The sequence below is a fragment of the Heterodontus francisci genome, unplaced genomic scaffold (assembly GCF_036365525.1).
Source record: "Heterodontus francisci isolate sHetFra1 unplaced genomic scaffold, sHetFra1.hap1 HAP1_SCAFFOLD_102, whole genome shotgun sequence".
In the NCBI taxonomy this organism is placed as follows: Eukaryota; Metazoa; Chordata; class Chondrichthyes; order Heterodontiformes; family Heterodontidae; genus Heterodontus; species Heterodontus francisci.
In genome coordinates this window covers 2914099-2934989 of record NW_027140380.1, presented here as the reverse complement: position 1 = coordinate 2934989, position 20891 = coordinate 2914099, and the positions used below count along the sequence as shown (strand labels likewise).

The following is a 20891-nucleotide window of genomic DNA, read 5'->3' as shown; positions in this document are numbered from 1 at the left end:
TGGCGGTGAGCTCCCATCTTGAATTGCTGCACTCCATGTGGTGTGGGTACACCCACAGTGCTGTTAGGAAGGGAGATCCAGGATTTTGACCCAACATCAGTGAATGAACAGCGATATATTTGCAGATCAGATGGTGTGTGACTTGGAGGGGAGCTTGCACATGGTGGTGTTTCCATGCATCTGCAGCCCTTGTCCTTCAAGGTGGTGGAGGTCTTCGGTTTGGAAGGTGCTGTCTGCGGAGCCTTGGTGAGTTGCAGCAGTGCATCTGGTAGATGGTACACACTACTGCCACTGTGTGTCAGTGATGAAGGGAGTGAATGTTTAAGGTGGTGAATGGGGTGACAATCAAGGTGGCTGCTTTGTCCTGAACAGTGTCGAGTTTCTAGAGTATTGTTGGTGCTGCACTCATCCTGGTTTGTGCCTTGTAGATGGTTGACAAGTTTTGGAGAGTCAAAAATCACAAAATTATTGCAGTGCAGAAGGAGGCCATTCGGCCCATTGTGTCTGCATAGAATCATAGAACATAGAAAGTTTACAGCACAGGCAGGCCAAAAAACGAGCCACCCAGCTGAATCCCATTGTCCAGCATTTGAACCGTAGCCCTGCAGGTTCAGGTACTTGAGGTGCACATCCAGACTCCTTTTAAATGAGTGGAGGGTTTCTGCCTCAGCTACCCTTACAGGCAGTGAGTTCCAGACTCCCACAGCCCTCTGGGTGAAAAAAACCTTTCCTCATCTCCCCTCTAATTGTTCAACACATCACTTTAAATCTATGCCCCCTAGTCACTGACCTCCCTACTAAGGTAAATAGACCCTTCCCATCCATTCTATCCAGACCCCTCACAATTTTGTACATTTCAATCAAATCTCCCCTCAGCCTCTTCTATTCCAAGGAGAACAACCCCAGTCTATCCAATCTTTCCTCATAGCTGCATTTTTCCAGTCCTGGCAACATCCTCGTAAATCTCCTCTGTAACCTCTCTAGTGCAATTACATCCTTTCTGGAATGAGGTGACCAGAACTGCACACAGAACTCAAGTTGTGGCCTAACTAATGATTGATACAGTTCCAGCATAACCTCCCTGCTCTTATATTCTATACATTGGCTAATAAAGGAAAGGATTCCATAAGCCTTCTCAACCAACTTATCAACCTGTCCTGCTACTTTCAGGGATTTGTGGACATTCACTTCAAGGTCCCTCACTTCCTCTACACCTCTCAGCATTCACCCATTAATTGTGTATTCCTTTGCTGTGTTTGACCTCACCAAAGGCATCACCTCACACTTCTCCAAGTTGAGTTCCATTTGCCACTTTTCTGCCCACCTGACCAGTCCATTTCTCCAGCTCTCCTAATGAGCATTTCACCACGTGCCTTGAGCTGAGTTACTCATCACAGAATTCCCACTATCTGATTTACTCTTGTAGCCAGAGTATGTATATGAATGGTCCAGTTAAGCTTTTGTCAATGGTAACCCCCAGGATGTTGATGGTGGGGGGATTCAGCGATGGTAATGCTGTTGATCGTCAAAGGGAGATGGTTACATTCTCTCTTGTTGGAGATGGTCATTGCCTGGTACTTATGTGGTGTGAATGTTACTTGCCACTTAGCAGCCCAAGTCTGAATGTTGTCCAGGTCTTGCTGCTTCTGGACACGGACTCCTTCAGTATCTGAGATGTCCCGAATTTGTCCTTTTATGAAACCTTGGTCAGGACTCACTTGGAATATTGTATCCAGTCTTGGTCTCCTCACATGATGGGTGATATTGAGGCTTTGGAAAGGGTACAGAGGAGAGACATTCGACGAATTCCCAGTATAAGACATCTTGGTTATCAAGTTAGACTAAAAGAGTTGGGACCCTACACCTTAGAGAAACCTAGACTGAGGGGTGATCCGATTGAGGTTCATAAATAATGAAGAGTCCAATTTAGCATGGGAGAGGAGTCATAACTTTATATTGGAAAAGGCCAGATGGCACCCGGATCACATTAAATTTCATTTTCAGTGGTGGGTTAACGTACCAGGATGGCCGAGTGGTTAAGGCGTTGGACTTAAGATCCAGTAGACATGTGTCTGCGTGGGTTCAAACCCCACTCCTGGTATCTGTGCTGATAAAATGTTACTTATTCTTTCCCTAACTTTTGCCTTGCACCATCATCACTTCTGTCATTTAATCACTCTTGCCTTCCAACTGATCACAGCTTCCTATTATTTGATCTGCCCCAGCACCGTTCCTTGGCTCTGCGCTTGCTTATAAACAGGTAAATCTTTAACTTAATCTCCTCTGTACCCTGACAATGACCTTCTCATCCTTCCTGGATTGTGGTTCCTCACAGGATCCGCTGCCTCTCCGACTCCCCTCCAGGTAACTGAAGGCCCTGAGCCTTGGTCTCGCTTTATACGCTAGCTGGTAGTTGATTCCTTGCAGGTCTGCCACCGCTCAGGAGAAGATCAAGACCCAGATCAAGCAAAGTATCAAGAGGAATGTGAACAAAGGCTCCCTGGTGCAGAGCAAGGGACAGGGCGACTCCGGCTCCTTCAAAATCAGCAAGAAGGAAAACCCAGGGAAAAGTGGGAAAGAAGGTGAAGAAACCAGCAGCCAAGAAATCTTTAGTGAAGAAACCAGCAGACAAGAAATCTTCAGTGAAGAAACCAGCAGACAAGAAATCTTTAGTGAAGAAACCAGCAGACAAGAAAGTGACAACAAAGAAAGTAACAGCCAAGAAAACGAGCAGCAAGGCGGCGGCAACGCCAAATAAGGCGGTGAAGAAAGCAGTGCTTCAGAAAAAGTCTCCTGCGAAGAAGGTCAAAAAAGTCAAGAGTGCGGCGGGCGGAAAGGCGCTGAAGAAAGTGCAGACATGGAAGAGCAAGGTCAAGCCGAAAGCAGCGAAGTCTCAGAAAGCAGGGTCTGGAAAGAAGTGAAAGCGCGGGAAACTTGTAAACATCTGAACACAAAGCCTCTTCTCAGAGCCACCCACATCTCTCAGGAAAGAGCTGATCCCCTGATCAAATGATCCCTGTCCAGGCCCCGCCTGCAGATTCCACATGGAAATGATTTGGAGTAAATCCAGGATCCCTGGTGACTCCCCTCCACCCAGCCCTTTCCCCACTCTCTGTAATAAAACAGAGGGATATCCGGCCCTCACCCTAACTGGGGATGTGTTCGGTGCAGTCTCAGTTCACAAATTCAGGGGGAGAGTCTGTAAGACAGTAACACTGGCGGAGAAACCCCACCTCACAACTCAAACCCCAACACATGAGTTTCTCCAATTCAGCTGGAGTCGGGTGACAACAGGAGCTGGGATAGGCTGTGATCGGGAATGTTAGGAATGGATTTGTTCAGGGAGGAATGTACCTGGAATCTCCGAATATAATAGTTCCTTATTTCCCCAGATGACACATTCTGCAGTGAGAGTGAAAAGTCTCTTCACTGCTTCACATTTACTAATTGTTTGGATCTGGATGAATAATGAGTCAGAGAGTAATGACAGGATCTGAAGCTTCTCTCACACCAGCCCTTGAATGACTCAGTGTGAAGTGTCCAATGTGTGAAGCTACTGCCAGGGTTTGTCAATCTGAACAGTTTCAGCTCAGTTCCTGGGGGCCTGGAATCCCCACAGTTTGACTCTGTCTCTGATTGGTCACCCGCTTCTCAATCCAATTCTTAACCAATAGGAGAATCACATATAAGTAAATAGAAGTTCTCATTGGCTTAGAATTTCCAATCGGAAAAAGCCCGGCAATTCCAGAGCAGGAAGGAATTGAAGTGATGGAAAATTTCAATTTTCAGGCAACAATTTTAAAACCTCTCATTTTATGTTCTGTTTTACTGTATTTACCGTCACAAAATCCTGACGCGATTTTAGGAATCGTTTTCATTTGTCAATCTGTTAACTGTAAGCGGCGGGAGGAAGGTCCGGTTGAGCAATTTAAAACGGGACAAATATCAGCTTCCACTCTGTAAAAGGAACAAATTAGCGATTAACCGCTTCTCACAGGCTTCTCGGGGACTGACAGAAACGAGCGGTTTCTGATCCTTTCTCCTGAAAGAGGCGGATAATGCTGCAGGGAGCAATGAACTGCCCTTCACTTTCTGGCTGCTAATACACCACTGACTTTAAACAGTTCAAACAGCGACTGATGCTTCTGCCGGAAAATGAGCAGATTCACCAGAATGATCCCGGTCCATCATGGCCAAAGACATCCAGCTGGCCCGCCGCATCCGCGGGGAACGCACCTAAAACCCAGCTTCAGTAACAAGTGTAACAAGGGCTCTTTTCAGAGCCACCAAATCAGCAAAGGAAAGAGCTGCCATCTCTGTTCATCATCAAACCCATTAGATTGGAGGGGCGGCCACATGGTTTCTGTTTTGTCACATCACTTTCCCGAAAGGCCTGTCGGACTGAGAGCTGATCTGGAATTTAGAAAGCAGCATTACCGGAGACTCATTGCTGCTCAGCACAATCTCAACCCCGCTCCTGGGATCCGTTAGCTGGCATTTGGGGAAAAGAAATGGATCCCAGTTTTATTTGGAAGGCATTAATGGAGCCGGGTCCGTTCACATGAGGGTTATTTACAAACATTACCCAATGAGTTCACTAATATTTGAATCCATTGGAGATTAGTACACAGGATATGTAAGGCAGCTCGGTCACTCTGACTGAAACCGCCAGTTCCCCAGGGTTGCAGACCCTGACACTGCGGGGAGAGAATCCCCGACTCTCTCCCGCCGCCGGGGGAAACAGACAGCTCTGTGTCCGGAGAATAGGGAGGGTCGGGGAGAAGGTACATATTAAAGCGCTGCAGGAGACTCAGCTCCTGTGTGTGCACAACTCGCACTGATTCCGTCCTCTGGGAACAGTGCGGTCTAAACAGATCAGGTTAGGAGAGAAACACACAGCCCGAGAATGGCCTCTTGCTTCCTGCATTTACTCTGTTCCGGGAGCAGATTCTCATTGAGAAGCGGCGCTCAGATCACCAGAGAGAAAAAAAAAACACAATTCAAACTGTCCAAATGAAAAACAGAGAATTAACCCAGACACTTCCATTATTAAATTAATTCATCAGCTCTGAACCAGTTCCCGTTAATGTGCCGGGATAATCTCGGGATTTATCAAATCGAAGGCAGCGGGATTTATTAAATTGTTGATTCTGACACCCTGTAGTTCACTTCTTCACTTAACTAGAGGGGGAGATGTGTGAGCAGAGAAACAGAGCGAAATCCAGAGAGGGAACTGAAAACACACCTGGACAGATGTGAAACAGGTCAATCCACTGTTCCAATAACTCCATCTCTGACTCCCTCCTGACAGTAACCAGCCCTTTCACAGAGACTGTGAGTGGCTCTGAAAAGAGCCTTTGGTTTATTAGATGACATTTTGGCCGCTTTACTTTTTCTGGGAGCTCTTGAGTGCTGGTTTTCTTGGGCAGCAGCACGGCCTGGATATTAGGCAGCACCCCGCCCTGAGCGATGGTCACTCCTCCCAGCAGCTTGTTGAGCTCCTCGTCGTTGCGGACGGCCAGCTGCAGCTGTCTGGGGATGAAGCGGGTCTTCTTGTTGTCCCGGGCCGCGTTACCGGCCTGCTCGAGGATTTCAGCGGTCAGATACTCGAGCACAGCAGCCAGATCGACCGGGGCTCCGGCACCCACACGCTCAGCATAGTTACCCTTTCTCAGGAGCCTGTGAACACGGCCCACCGGGAACTGCAGTCCAGCCCGGGAGGAGTGAGACTTGGCCTTGGCCCGAGCTTTCCCGCTGGTCTTTCCTCTTCCAGACATTTCCACAATCTCACAAATACTTTCACAAAGAATGAATAATTTCCTTAGCATTGATAGAATATCGCAGGCAGTCAAGATGGCCGAGCGGTCTGAGGTGCTGCGTTTAGGTCGCAGTCTCCAGTGGCGGCGTGAGTTCGAATCCCTCTTCAGACAAGTTGTGTTTTGACTGAACTGGAGGCGTTTGGGAGCAGCGGCAAAAAGCAAAGAAAAAGCAGGAAAGAACATGGACAAAAAAAATGACAATGGACCCAAAGATGTTGCATTAAAACATTGTAGTAAGAGGCAACTAAACAAACAGCAGGGCACATAAAAGATCAAAAATGTAACCTTTGTATCGGGGTGGAAGGTGTTGCCAATATCCTTAATGAATACTTTACTGTTTTCCCGAATGAGAGGGTGATGCAGATATTGTTATTAAGGAGGAGGAGTGTGAAGTATTGGACGTGATAACTTAAGGAGAGAGGAAGTCTTAATGGGATGAGCATCCTTGAATGTGGATAATTCATCAGGACCAGATGAAATGTACCCCAGGCTGTTGAAAGAAGCCAGGGAAGAAATAGTGGAACAAAAACAAGAAATGCCGGATTCACTCAGCAGGTCTGGCAGCATCTGTGGAAAGAGAAGCAGAGTTAACGTTTCGGGTCAGTGACCCTTCTTCGGAACTCCTGTCATTAATGCCAATCTCTGACATGATAATCAGGTTTTATTTCCTACATTTCATTTCCTGGTATGTTAGTGCGTGTTTTCTTTTGTACCTGTCAGTGCCTGGGAGGAGAGAGTCAGCTTCACTTTGTAGCCGTGAATTTCTGGTGTGAGAATGTGGGTTTTTACGCTGTATGTTTCAGTTTTTGGTTTGTGACTGTTTCTGCTATTGCTATGTGAGTTAACTTTGTGGAAAGAGATGCAGTGGTTTTTGTCGATGTTCATCCCAAGCAGCTCTGTAGCACAGGAGTCTGTGCTCTACGGGCTATTCCCAGGGACGCACACCGAGACAAACATCAACTGCTGCTGGAGGACTATCAATTCGGTGAAAGACGCCCTTTGGTCTGCCCGAAACTTGCTAGTCTTCCAGCACAAAGAGTTGTCCATGACCGAATGTTGCAGACTGGCACATTCCAAGGTCCAGGACTACGTGCTGAGGGACGCACTAAAACTTGGGGCAGCCGCAGCAAAGGCTCAATGTGGAAAGACCACAGTGTAAGGTCCCCTCACCAAGCTGAACGGAGGAGCTGGATCCATGGGAAACCACTCGAACTGTAGCCAGAAAATATTTGTTTGCTGTAAAATGTACATGGCATGACAATGAAATGGAAGGGTTGTGAGGCAACGCACTCCTGTATTGAAGGAAATTGATCTCCTTTGCACTCTTTGTATTGTTTGACTTGGTGCTTTTTGGAACTGTTTTGTAATGTATTTTTTTTTACTGATTTTTATGAATAAAGTATATTTTGGAAATTAATAAAAGAAAGTCTGGCAGAGGTAAAGGAGGCAAAGGACTGGGCAAAGGCGGAGCAAAGCGGCACCGCAAAGTGCTTCCTGATAATATCCAGGGCATCACCAAACCAGCAATCCGCCGCCTGGCTCGCCGTGGTGGGATCAAGCGGATCTCGGGTTTGATCGATGAGGAGACTCGCGGGGTGTTGAAGGTTTTCCTGGAGAATGTGATCAGGGATGCGGTCACCTACACTGAACACGCCAAGCGCAAGACGGTCACTGCCATGGATGTGGTGTACGCTCTGAAACGGCAGGGCCGCACTCTCTGCGGATTCAGCGGCTGAACAACTCGACCCTTTCCAGCAAACACAACAAAGGCTCTTCTAAGAGCCACCCACCGCCTCACAGAGAGAGCAGTGACCTAGAAACGGGAGCTGGGATAGGCTGTTTAGAACTGTCTGGAATAAATCTGTGCTGTGTTCGAGATACAAAACTAGAATCCCCAAATTTGACATTTCATTTGCAGCAAGGATGTGCAGTGGATTTGATTTTCTAAACGGGCTGTGTAAACAGTGCACGAGGCTCTACAGTTAGTTATTTCCCCAGTCCACACATACCCTCAGTGAAAAGCCACATCACTCCTCCAGAATCACTCATTGTTTTCGTAGAATTTCAAAATGATTTCGCTGCAATGAGGGAATCCGGGAGTTTTGCAGCAGCCGTTAAATCGGTCACTGGAACCAGACCCACTTGTGATGTTATTTCCCCCGAGACGGTGTTTCCTGCACTGAAACTGACAGGGTTTGTGAAACTGATCAGTTTCAGCTCATTCATTCAGGGACCTGGCATTCCCGCAGTTTGAGCCCGCGCTATCCAGAGCCCACTTCTGAGTGGTCACCCTCTTCCCATTCGTTTGTCTGAACCAATTGCCGAGCCTCGAATTAGAAAATACAGCAAATCATTGGCTTAAATTATCGTCCTGGCAGAAAGGTTGAATTCAAAAAAGCCGCCAATTTCAGTGTTGGGCAGAATCGAATTACTCAACGAATCTCAATAACGAATTGGCAGCACATTTTATACTTTCCCCGATTTTCCTTTCCATCGATTGGGGTGCTAATTCACTCGGGTGTGTTTGCTAATACTAACTGTAATCCTCAGATCCATTTAACATTTCAGTAATCCTATTAAATACAAAAGGAATTTTATGATTGAATTTCCATTGGAAGATAGTGAATTAGCACCCCGATCGATGGATAGGAAAATCGGGCAGAGGATAAAATGTGCTGCCAATTCGTTATTGTGATTTGTTTATATAACTGACCAGGACTGACTTCACCCGAACGCAGCTACTAGCTCCCACCCCACTGACCGCTCTCCCCCCTCTGCAACTCGCTTTCTCTCCATCCTCCCTACTGGCGAAATTCTGCACTCTGGCTGTTCGCTCTCCGCACCCCCACCCCCCACCCTGTCCCAGCCCAGCCCACAGCTGCTAGCTCTGGCCGTGACACTCGCTCCCACATTTCTTCACCAGGCGCCACCTGTCGAAGCAGGAGGGCCGCAAGGAGTGACAGGGCGACGTAGGAGTGAGTGGCTGAGAGGAGGGAAGCGGCACGGCCTGGAGCGAGTGGCCAGAGAGTGGGGTGGTGCGAAGCGAGGAACAACCGGCCAGGGGAGTGGGGGGTTGGGGGAGCAGCGAGGTCTGGAGCGAGCGGCTGAGGGGGGGAATCGTCGAGGCCTGGAGTGAGTTGCCGAGGGGGGAGAGCTACAGCTTCAAAATCTCCCATTCAGCCACTTCCTCCAGCCAAGTGGTGGGGGAACGGGGTGGCTAGATACCCAATGACGCTTTCTCACGCATGCACGAAGATGGATTTGTTGCGGAAATGTGATGATGTTGGCGCTGCAAAATGCGCGAGTATCTGACCGCTGAAATCCTCGAGCTGGCCGGTAACGTGGCCCGGGACAACATGAAGACCCGCATCATCCCCAGACACCTGCAGCTGGCCGTCCGCAACAACGAGGAGCTCATCAAGCTGCTGGGAGACGTGACCATCGCTCAGGGCGGGGTGCTGCCTAATATCCAGGCCTTGCTGCTGCCCAAGAAAACCAGCGCTCAGAGCTCCCAGAAAAAGTAAAGCAGCCAAAATGTCATCTAATAAACCAAAGGCTCTTTTCAGAGCCACCCACAGTCTCTGTGAAAGGGCTGGTTACTGTCAGGAGGGAGTCAGTGATGGAGTTATTGTAACAGTGGATTGACCTGTTTCACATCTGTCCAGCTGTGTTTTTTAATTTGCTCTGTTTTTCTGCTCACACATCTCCCCCTCTAGTTCAGCGAAGAACTGAACTACAGGGTGTAGAATCAACAATTCCCAGGATCGGTGGTGAGATTGTGCTGAGCAGCAATGAGCCTCCAGTAATGCTGCTTTCGAAATTCCAGATCAGCTCTCAGTCCAACAGGCCTTTCGTATTTTAAATATCACAACAGAGCTGAGCGGGGGTGAGCGCAGCCTCAGCTGCACCGAATCTCAGGGGCTCTCACGACCCCAATCAGAGCTGCCAGGCCTGGCGGACGTGCAGCAAGGACCCCGGGGGAGGGAGGGTGCACCATTAAAGTGATGGTGCAGCACCTCCCCCATCCTCGCCGCCACTTCCCGGTTTCTTCTCCCGTTTATCTCAACATTAAGAAGACGCTTTTGCTCTGGACTACACTGGTTATAAAGTAAGACCCGACTTTGTCTCTGAAAGTGATGAATAGCAGCAACAACAGCAGAATCCAACCCCTGCAGTTACATGTGAACTTGCTGATGTTGCAGCAGATTGAATGACTGAGTGAATCCCTTCCCACACACATGGCAGGGGAACGGCCTGTCCCCAGAGTGAATGTGTTGGTGTTTCAGCAGATCATTACTGCTTTTCAAGCTCTTCTCACAGTCAGGACATTGAAAAGGTCTCTGATCAGTGTGAACAAGTTGATGTTCAGTGAGGTTGGATGACTGAGTGAACCCCTTCCGACACACGGAGCAGGTAAATGATCTCTCCCCAGTGTGAACTCACTGGTGTTTCAGCAGGTTGACTCTGGCTGGGTTCAGTTCTACACTCACTGGTTCCTCTCTCTCTCCTCCCCTGAAGGTGCTGATTCTGACTGTATGTACGTGCTCTCTCCCCCTCCGACCCTCCCTGTCCAATGTAGTATCTCCCAGTTTTGGTGATGTGCTCTCCCTGACCTGTCTCCATTTCTCCTTCTTATACAGACTTGCCCTGACTGTCACTATTTCATAGAATCATGCAGCACAGAAGGAGGCCAATCGGTCTTTTGTGCCTGTGCTGAATCTGTGAAAAAAATGATGCAATTAGACCAACCCCCTGCCTATTTCCCCATAGTCCTGGAGAAATTCACTTTTAAATATTTGTCCAATTCCTTTATGAAAGTTATAATTGAATCTGTTTCCAGCACCCTGTCAGACAATTCATTCCAAATCCGAATCAGTTATTGGGTAAAAAGATCTCTCCTCACCTCCCCTTGACATTTTTGGCCAACAATCCCAGCTTCACCACCCTGTCCAGAGAACTGAAACCCCTCATCTCTGGTATCATTCTCGTAAATCTCCTCCGAACTGTCTCAAAAGCTTTGATGTCCTTTCTGAAACCTGTTGCCCAGAACAGGACACATTACTGCAGCTGAGATCGAGCCAGCGACGCCCACATCCCACGAACGGATAAAAAAACGCTCCCTGCCAAATCCCCAATTCTTATTCATTTAGAGACGCTCCCTGCCCAATCCCCAATTCCTATCCATTTACAGACGCTCTCTGACCAGTTGACCTTGCTGGCGGGCAGTTTCGGGACGCCTCACAGGGAAAAGCTTCACCGCCACCCGCAGGGACACAAACGGGATTGTTCCATCCTATTGTGGCTTTGACGCCCTGCTCCAGCTGTGTGCACCCGCTACGGGCGCGGTCTCCCTGCACTTTGTGAATATTCCGCTCCAGCTGCAGATGGAGGTCAGCCACTACCGCGCCTGCTCCTTCTCAGAGACAAGGCAAATTCTGGAGCGCAGAGCATTCTGGGTACCACAACTGTCATTAATGCCAATCTCTGACATGATAATCAGGTTTTATTTCCTACATTTCATTTCCTGGTATGTTAGTGCGTGTTTTCTTTTGTACCTGTCAGTGCCTGGGAGGAGAGAGTCAGCTTCACTTTGTAGCCGTGAATTTCTGGTGTGAGAATGTGGGTTTTTACGCTGTATGTTTCAGTTTTTGGTTTGTGACTGTTTCTGCTATTGCTATGTGAGTTAACTTTGTGGAAAGAGATGCAGTGGTTTTTGTCGATGTTCATCCCAAGCAGCTCTGTAGCACAGGAGTCTGTGCTCTACGGGCTATTCCCAGGGACGCACACCGAGACAAACATCAACTGCTGCTGGAGGACTATCAATTCGGTGAAAGACGCCCTTTGGTCTGCCCGAAACTTGCTGGTCTTCCAGCGAAAAGAGTTGTCCACCACCGAATGTTGCAGACTGGCACATTCCAAGGTCCAGGACTACGTGCTGAGGGACGCACTAAAGCTTGGGGCAGCCGCAGCAAAGGCTCAATGGGGAAAGACCACAGTGTAAGGTCCCCCCACCAAGCTGAACTGAGGGGCTGGATCCATGGGAAACCCCTCGAACGGTATCGGAGAAATTTTGTGTGCTGTAAATGTAAAAATGTATATGGCATGACAATGAAATGGAAGGGTTGTGAGGCAACCCATGATTGTACAGAAGGTAACTGATCACCTTTGCACTGTTTGTATTCTTTGACTTGATGCTGTTTTAAACTGTTTGGGAATGTAATTTTTACAGATTTTTATGAATATAGTATATTTTGGAAATAAAAAAAAATGTGAGTTTCACCACATATCTGTCAACAACATTATGTGAACATCAGCTTTTGTCCAGATCTATCAGTTTCTGATATAGAGTCATAGAGTTATACAGCACAGAAACAGGCCCTTCAGCCCATTGTGTCTGTGCTGGCCATCAAGCACCTAACTATTCTAATCCCATTTTCCAGTATTTGGCCCGTAGCCTTGTATGCTATAGCATTTCAAGTGCTCATCTAAATACTTCTTCAATGTTGTGAGGGTTCCGGCCTCCACCACCTCTTCAGGGAGTGCGTTCCAGATTCCAACCCCCCTCTGGGTAAAATTTTTTTCTTCAAATCCCATCTAAACCTCCTGCCCCTTACCTTAAATCTATGCCACCTGATTATTGACCCCTCCGCTAAGGTAAAATGTTTCTTCCTATCTAACCCATCAATGCCCCTCATAATTTTGTAAACCTCAATCTTATCTCCCCTCAGCCTTCTCTGCTCTAAGGAAAACAACCCTAGCCTTTTCAGTCTCTCTTCATAGCTGAAATGCTCCAGCCCAGGCAACATCCTGGTGACTCTCTTCTGCACCCTCTCCAGTGCAATCACATCCTTCCTATTGTGTGGTGCCCAGAACAGTGCACAGTACTCCAGCTGTGGCCTAACTAGCATTTTATACAGCTCCGTCATAACCTCCCTGCTCTTATATTCTCTGCCTCGGACGATCTATATTGGCCTGTAATCTAAGGCTTTCCTCCTCACTATTTACGACACCACCAATTTTCGTGTCATGTGTGAGAAAGGGTTTGATTCTATCCCTATCAGTATCCGTTACATGCATGTGTTTTTAATCTGCACCCCCTCTATTTTATTCTCTGTACTTGTCAGCCTCTTGTAGGTGAGTCTGTGTTTTGCTCTTTATCTCTCAGTCTTCGAAGTATGAGCCTGGGTTTGGACCTAATTTTCTTTGTACCTTGCAGTATGGATATTGAAGAGAGGTTTTTACACATTAACTGCCAAATCCTGATAAGTGATTTTTGGGTTTCACACAGTATCTGTCAGTTTCTTGTCCAGGACTGTTGGTTTTACTCTGTCCCTGGCATTTGCTGGTTTGTTAGTGTGGGGTTTACACTGTACCTGTCAGTTTCTCAGATGTGAGTGTTGGTTTCACTTTGTATAGAATCATAGATCACAGAATACTTACAGCACAAAAGGAGGTTTCAGCTCATCGTGCTTGTGCTGCCTCTCTGCACAAGCAACTCAGCTCATGCCACATCCTCATGTATTCCATGAAAACCTGATTTTTTTTTCCCTTCAGATAATTATCATATATCCTTTTGAAAGCTATGGTTGAATCTTCCTCCGTCACACTCTCAGGCAGTACATATCAGATCTTAACCATTTGCTGCATAAAAAAGGTTTTTCCTCATGTTGCCTTTGGTTCTTTTCCCATTCACCTTAAATCGGTGTCCTCTGCTTACTCAGCCATGAGTAATATTTCCCATTGCTTTCTCAGCACTGATGGATTGTGAGGTGGGAGACAGCCAGAAGTCTCACTGAGCCGCACTGACTCCCAGCTGAAAAAGAAATGAGATAAAGTTCAATCTTTCACAGCGAGATGCTGCAGAGAGTTAAGAGTCCCGAATGAAAGAGAGCGTTTCTCATACTGTTGTTGAATTTCATTTCTAACACTCCTTGTACTCTCTGCTAATGAAGCCTAAAAAATGGAAAAACTAAATGGCGCTCAAACTCACAACCCTGAGATTAAAAGTCCCATGATCGACAGACTGAACTGAATATGTCACTTCTACTGTACCTCTGTTTGGATGGAGGCAACTGTATGCAAGGGCAGCTTTCAAATCCTCCCATGGGTCCACACGTCAGACTGAGTTCCATGTTTAGGGCGGCACAGTGGCGCAGTGGTTAGCACCGCAGCCTCACAGCTCCAGCAACCCAGGTTCAATTCTGGGTACTGCCTGTGTGGAGTTTGCAAGTTCTCCCTGTGTCTGCGTGGGTTTTCTCCGGGTGCTCCGGTTTCCTCCCACGAGCCAAAAGACTTGCAGGTTGGTAGGTAAATTGGCCATTATAAATTGCCCCTAGTATAGGTAGGTGGTAGGGAAATATAGGGACAGGTGGGGATGTGATAGGAATATGGGATTAGTGTAGGATTAGTATAAATGGGTGGTTGATGGTCGGCACAGACTCGGTGGGCCGAAGGGCCTGTTTCAGTGCTGTATCTCTAAACTAAACTAAACTTGTAAACTGAAGCAAAGGAAATCTGCTCACTTCCAAATCTATCAGCAAATTGAAGCTGATTACGATCAACATCATCAGAGGTCAGAACTACCTGGTGAAAGAAGACACCCTGAAGAAGAATCCACAATTATTCAAAGGCATCGACAAAGTGAAAAACAAGAAAATCAATGAGTCAATCCAAGCTAAACAGAAACACTGAAGAATTCCATTCCAGACCAGAACACAATTAGAGACATTTTTTGTATTCCAAGCTGGGCATTAGTATTTAATAGTTGATATATAATTTTGAATATATTTGAATTTCTTTATTCATTTGGCACTGCTGAACACGAAGCAGTCTTAAATCATTTAATTTTTTTTTGTAAAATCTGACTTACCAGATTAAAATATTAGATCAAGGGAGAAATTTCAAAGATTACTGGACCAGTAATCCAGAGGCCTGGACTCCAGATCCAGTGACAGCCAGGACGTCAAGGCGGGAAACACTCCGCACTAGTCTGCAGTGAGCGATTCCATCCAAGGTAGAGCACAATCTCTTTAATACAAGAATGTATATTTTATAATAATTAATCACTCAAGACCTTCCTGGTCTCTGCATCTCACCTGCTCTCTGGATAAACTTGCAGAAAGTATTTCAACCTGTAAAGCAGGAGTCTAGGGAATGTATAATGATATTTTCTAGCCTTCGGGCAATATTTTAATCAATACAGTGTGGGACAACCTGTCTGGGCACAACTCCATGACTTTCTCTTTAACTAGTGACCTCACAATCACTAAAGTCAATGGTAACAATCTTCAGCTCATCACCTCCGGTACGTAGCTCAAATCTTAATGCACATTTAAACAACCTTTCAAGTCCAGTTACAGTTTTTGTTGCCTTACCTGCACAAGCTTAAAAAGTGAAAAACGGAAGCAAGTTTAACTGAACATTCTGGTGGTCAGTTCGGGCACGGGAATAAAATGAAAGGACTAGGACCAGGTCAGATGTGGTGCTGTCAGGCTTGGGTCGGGTTTCATTTGCTGACCCGAGCAGGCCTTTAGTTACTGTTTCAACCTTATATTCCCACTTGACAATCTGTATATTTTGTTCATTTCAATTTTGTCGACAAGCTCTTTGAATCCAGTTCCCCGGTCCTCAAGCAGGCTCAGTTTGGAAATCGATTCCGCTTTCTGGAAGGCTGAAAGCAATCGATGACCTTAAACTAAAAATGGCAACAGAGAAGGGCTCATCTGGGATTTGAACCCAGGACTTCTCACATATTAATCACTTATATACCCAAAGCGAGAATCATACCCCTAGACCAACGAGCCACCGTTGGCATGGTTTTTATTCGCTCCTGTGGAATTTCACTGGCACCCACAGCCGATCATGCATTTTTTTCAGATCAAAACAATATCCTACAAAGCTGAAATAAAAACAGAAAGTGCTGGAAATACTCAGCACCTCTGACAGCATCTGTGGAGAGAGAAACAGAGTTAACATTTCAGGGTTTTCACCTTTTGTTTGAGCCATCTTTTCAGACTGCTTCTGTCCATCCAATCTCACTTTTTACTCTATCCACATTCTAAGGGTGGTGCAGTGGTGAGCACTGTAGCTTCACAACTTCAATGACCCCGATTCAGTTCTGTATACTGCCTGTGTGGAGTTTGCAAGTTGTTTATGTGGGCTTCCACAAGGTACTCTGGTTTCCTCCCACAACGAAAGACTTGTGGGTTGATAGATAAATTGACTGTTGTAAATTGGCCCCAGGGTAGGTGATAGGAGAAATGTGGGGATGTGGTAGGGAATTCTGGGTCAACATAGGATTAGTATAAATGGGTGGTTGATGGTCAGTGCAGACTCAGCGGGCCAAAGGGCCTATATCAGTGCTGTATATCTCTATAACCATTCTCTAAGCAAATGCATTTTTCATGAATTCCTCATTTCTTTTATTAACGACAATTTTATATTTCCGGCCCTTGCTTCATACGATACCACAAGTGGAATCTTGTTTCCATCAACCCGATCAAACCCCTTCACTATTTCCTCATATTGCAATGTTTCTTTAACCCTGACAGACTGTGGAGTTTCTGCTGCTTGATTGCAGTTCTTGCTTCCCGCCAGTAGATGTCACCTCACTCCAATATAGTGAAGTTTACAAATGTGAGAGAGACACAACAGGAAATAATTGTTCACATTATCGTGAATGTGTGGGATTTAGAAATACTAGGAGTGGAGACGAGTTATTATTGAATTTGTCAAACCAAACATATGTTATAATGTTGTGTTAAATCTGTCACTCTGTTGTCTTGATTCTGAGAGTGACATAGACTCATCGAGTCATTGGGTCATTTGTGGTATAGAAGGAGGCCATTCGCCCCATCGAGTACAGGCCAGCTCTCCATGGAGCGATCCAGTCAGTCCCACTCGTCTGCTCGATCCCCCTAGCCCTGTAAATTTATTTCCTTCAAATGCCCATCGAAATTCCTTTTGTAACCAACGATTGTCTCCACTTCCTCCGCCCTCGGGGGCAGCGAGTTACAGATCATTACCAATCACTGTGTAAAAAAGCTCTTCCGCACATTCCCCCTGCGTCTCTTGTCCAAAACCTTCAATCTGAATCCCCTAGTCCTTGTACCAATAGTTAATGGGAACAATTTTTCCTTGCCAACTTATCTAAAACTGTCATAGCCTTCGACACCTCTATCCATTCTCCCCTCAATCTCCTTTGATACAGGCAGAAAAAACCCTGTTTTTCTAACCTAACCTTGAAACTAAAACCCTCCATCCCTGGAACTATTCTGGTAAATCTCCTCTGCATCCTCTCAAGAATCCGCACATCCTTTCGAAAGATTGGTGAGCAGATCTGGATGCAACTCTCCAATTGGGGCCTAACCAGAGTTCAGCATAACAACCCTGCTTTTGTACTCAATGTCTCTATTTATAAAGCCCAAGATCCCACATGCTTTGTTAACCACTTTCGCAATATGTCTTGATAACTTCAAAGAATGATGGATATGTACTCCAGGTCCCTCTATTCCAGCACACTCTTCAGAACTGTAGCATTGAGTATATATTGCCTCTCCCTATTTCTTCTGCTAAAATGCATCACCTCACACTTGTCACTATTAAATTCCATCTGCCACCTTTCTGCCCATCCTACTAGCCGATAACTATCCTGTTTCAGGCAGTTCATATCATCCTCACTGTTTGCCACTCCTCCAAGTTTGGTGTCATCGGCATATTTTGAGATTCTACTCGATATTCCAAGATCCAAGTCATTAATCTGTAGCAAAAAAAAGCAATGGTTCTAGCACTGACCCTTGGGGAACACCACTGTCGACTATCCTCCGGTCTGACCAAGAACCATTTCATATGACTCGCTGTTTTCTGTCCTTAAACCAATTTCCTATCCAAATGGACACTGACCCTCCTAATCCATGAACCTCAATTTTGTTAACCACCCTTTTATGTGGTACTTTATAAAATGCTTTCGTAAAATCCACATAAACAACATCCACTGCATTCCCTTCATCAACTTTCTCAGATAGTTTATCAAAAAATGCAGTTAGATTCATCAAGCATGAACTTCCATTTATAAATCCATGCCCACTCTCCTTAATTAACTCAAACCTCTCCAAATGACTTGATTTTTTCCCTGACCTGTTGGTCTTGTGCTTATAGCAAGCTCACCACAGAGCATGTATTTGGCAATGTGACTGTCATTCATTTGGCCCAGTCAACAGAGCCGCCTCTGACTCAAGAGGGCAAACATGCTGCGGATCCCTGCACGCTGGTGTACTTCCTCATTCGGCACTCTGTCCTGCCAGGAGATGCCCAATATCCATCTGAGGCAGTGGAGGTGGAAGCTGTTCAGCTGCTTTTCTTGGCTTGTATAAGTTGTTGATGCTTCTCTACTGTAAAGGAGGGTGCTGAGAACACAGGCCTGGTACACATGGAGTTTTGTATTTTCGGTCAGTTTGCTGTCGGTTCACACCCGTCTTCTCAACTTTGACATGACAGCTGCAGCATTGGCAATCCTGGTGCTGATTTCAGCATCAAGGGACAGATTGCTGGTGATTGTTGATCCAAGGTATGTGAACTGTTGACAACCTCCAAAGTGAGGTTGTCAATGTTGATGGAAAGTGGAGTCTCTACGTCCAAGTCTCTACGTCCAAGTGGAGTCTTGCCAAGATGAACAGCTTGTCGTCAGCTCTGATATACAGGTGAACACCCCCATCTGAGTCACTGAAAGTGTACAATAGCAGCATGGAGAAGAATACACCAATTATAAAGGATGTGATAACTAGACAGTTAGAAAATAATGATATGATTGGGCAGAGTCAACATAGATTTATGAAAAGGAAAACAGGCTTGAAAAAACCAGTTGAGTTTTTTGAGGATGTTACCTGTAGAACAGATAAAGGAGAACCAGTGGATGCTTTGGTAATGTCCCACACAGGAGGTGAGTAAACAAAATTAGAGCACATAGGATTGGGGATAATATACTGGTGTGGATTGAGAATTGGTTAACAGACCGAAAACAGAGAGCAGGAATAACGGGTCCTCCTCAGGATGGCAGGCTGTTACTATTGGGGTACTGCAAGGATCAGTGTTGGAGCCACAGCTGTTAACAACCGAAATAAATGATTTGGATGTGGGGATTAAATGTAATATTTCCAAGTTTGCAGATGACACAAAGCTAGGTGAAGTGTGAGCTGTGGGAAGGATGCAGAGAGGCTTCCAGGGAACCTGGAGAGGCTAAGTGAATGGGAAAGAACATGGCAGATGGAATATAATGTGAATAAGTGTGAATAAGTGCAGTTGGCTGCCATGTGACCAGATTTGCCACAGGTGCGGCAAACTCTGGGCTGCCCAGCGTAGACCAAGAAGCCTCGATACAGGAAACCCCTCCACTTCCACTTTGGTGGAATAAACAGAAAGACAGAGTATTTCTTAAATGGTGAGAGGTTGGGAAGTGTTGATGTCCAAAGGGACCTGGGTGTCCTTGTTCATGAGACACTAAAAGCTCTTGTGCAGGTGCAGAAATCAATTAGGAAGGCAAATGGTATGTTGGCCTTCACACGAGGGGTCTTGAGTACGGGAGTAAAGATGTCTTGTTGCAATTGTATAGAGCCATGGTGAAACCGCGCTGGAGTATTGTGTATAGTTTGGTCTCCTCATCTACGGAAGGATATACTTGCCATAGAGGGAGTGAAACAGAGGGTCACCAGACTAATCCCTGGGATGGTGGGACTGAAACTGGGCCTGTATTCCTTAAAGTTTCGAAGAATGAGAGGTGATCTCATTGAAACTGATAAAATTCTTACAGGGTGTGACAGTGTGGATGTAGATAGGATGTTTGCCCTGGTTGGTGAGTCTAAAATCAGGGGACCAAGTCTCAGAATAAGGAGTAGGCCATTTAAAACTGAGATAGGGTTGAATTTCTACACTCAGACGGTGGTGAATCATTGGAATTCTCTACCCCAGAGAGCTGTGGCAGTTCAATCATTGAGCATGTTCAAGACAGAAATTGTTAGAAATCTTGATACTCATGACATCAAGGGATATGGGGATAGCACGGGAAAGGGGCAGATAGAGGTAGATGATCAGCCATGATCATCAGGCTCGATGGGCTGAATGGCCTACTCCTATGTTCCTCTTTTCTTAAGAGAGTTGGCGCCAGCGCGCAGCCCTGCTTTACCCCACTGCTGATCTTGAAAGTGTCTGATGTTGCTCCATTGTAACTGATGGAACTGTGCATGTTCGCGTGGAAAGAAGAGATGATGCCCAAGAGTTCAGGAGGGCAGCCGAGTTTCCATCGCAGTTTGAAGAGTCAGTCTCTGCTGACAAGTTCAAAGGCCTTGGTGATGTCGTTCAAAATATGTGTGGCTCTGTGGCGCAATGGATAGCGTGTTGGACTTCTAAATAATGATAAAGAAGGCATTCAAAGGTTGTGGATTCAAATCCCACCAGAGTCAGATTTTGGACCAGAGACAGAAGAGCACAACGGAACAGAGTAAACAAGTGTGTCAAAAGCACCGACTCAGAGACAGAGCGAGAGAGGTGGAGCACGGCAGGAGCGGAGCAGGGGTAAAAAAAATCAAGGGGTGACATCACAATGGAGAGTGAGAGCAGGGAAACAGAGAGCCGCTGGGGTGAGGATACAGGATTTGGTTCTTTCTTCGGTGCAGTGGAAGGAGCTGTTTGGTGAGGATCTGGTAAGCTGTGACATCACAGGCAAGCAGGTAGTTGATTGGTTTGGAAGAACCGACCTGCTTGATGCGCATCTGGTAAGTGATTAAGGTCCATTTTAGTCCTAATGTTTAAAATAGTAAACAAACTAGTAGTAAGCTTAATAAAATATACAATAAAATAAACAATTGAATAAAATAATTAAGTAGTTAATTGAAACACGTTAAGGATGACAGGACAGGTGATGTGTCACAGCTGCAGCATGTGGGAGCTCCTGGATGCCAGTGTGATCCAGAGCAAACACATCTGCAGCAAGTGTAGTATCTGTTCTTATCAGTGCTTATTTGATTGAGAAGAGACCATGATCATTGCCTTTTGATCCTGGGGGAACTTTGAGTAAAATGG

General features: G+C 46.1%; 1 protein-coding gene and 2 non-coding genes across 3 annotated transcripts; 2 read left to right on the top strand and 1 right to left on the bottom strand.

The window, feature by feature from the left end:
- The first annotated feature begins 2018 nt into the window (after window positions 1-2018).
- On the top strand, window positions 2019-2101 carry trnal-uaa (transfer RNA leucine (anticodon UAA)). Its single transcript has one exon. It is a non-coding gene; the product is annotated as a tRNA-Leu (tRNA).
- Window positions 2102-5411: 3310 nt separating this feature from the next.
- On the bottom strand, window positions 5412-5777 carry LOC137359425 (histone H2A-like; the record flags this gene model as incomplete). Its single annotated transcript, XM_068025406.1, has 1 exon — window positions 5412-5777. A coding segment is annotated over exon 1 (366 nt), but the record flags the coding sequence as incomplete, so codon positions are not given.
- Window positions 5778-20181: 14404 nt separating this feature from the next.
- trnar-ucu (transfer RNA arginine (anticodon UCU)) lies at window positions 20182-20272 on the top strand. Its single transcript is given in 2 exon segments — window positions 20182-20218; window positions 20237-20272. It is a non-coding gene; the product is annotated as a tRNA-Arg (tRNA).
- Window positions 20273-20891: the final 619 nt, after the last annotated feature.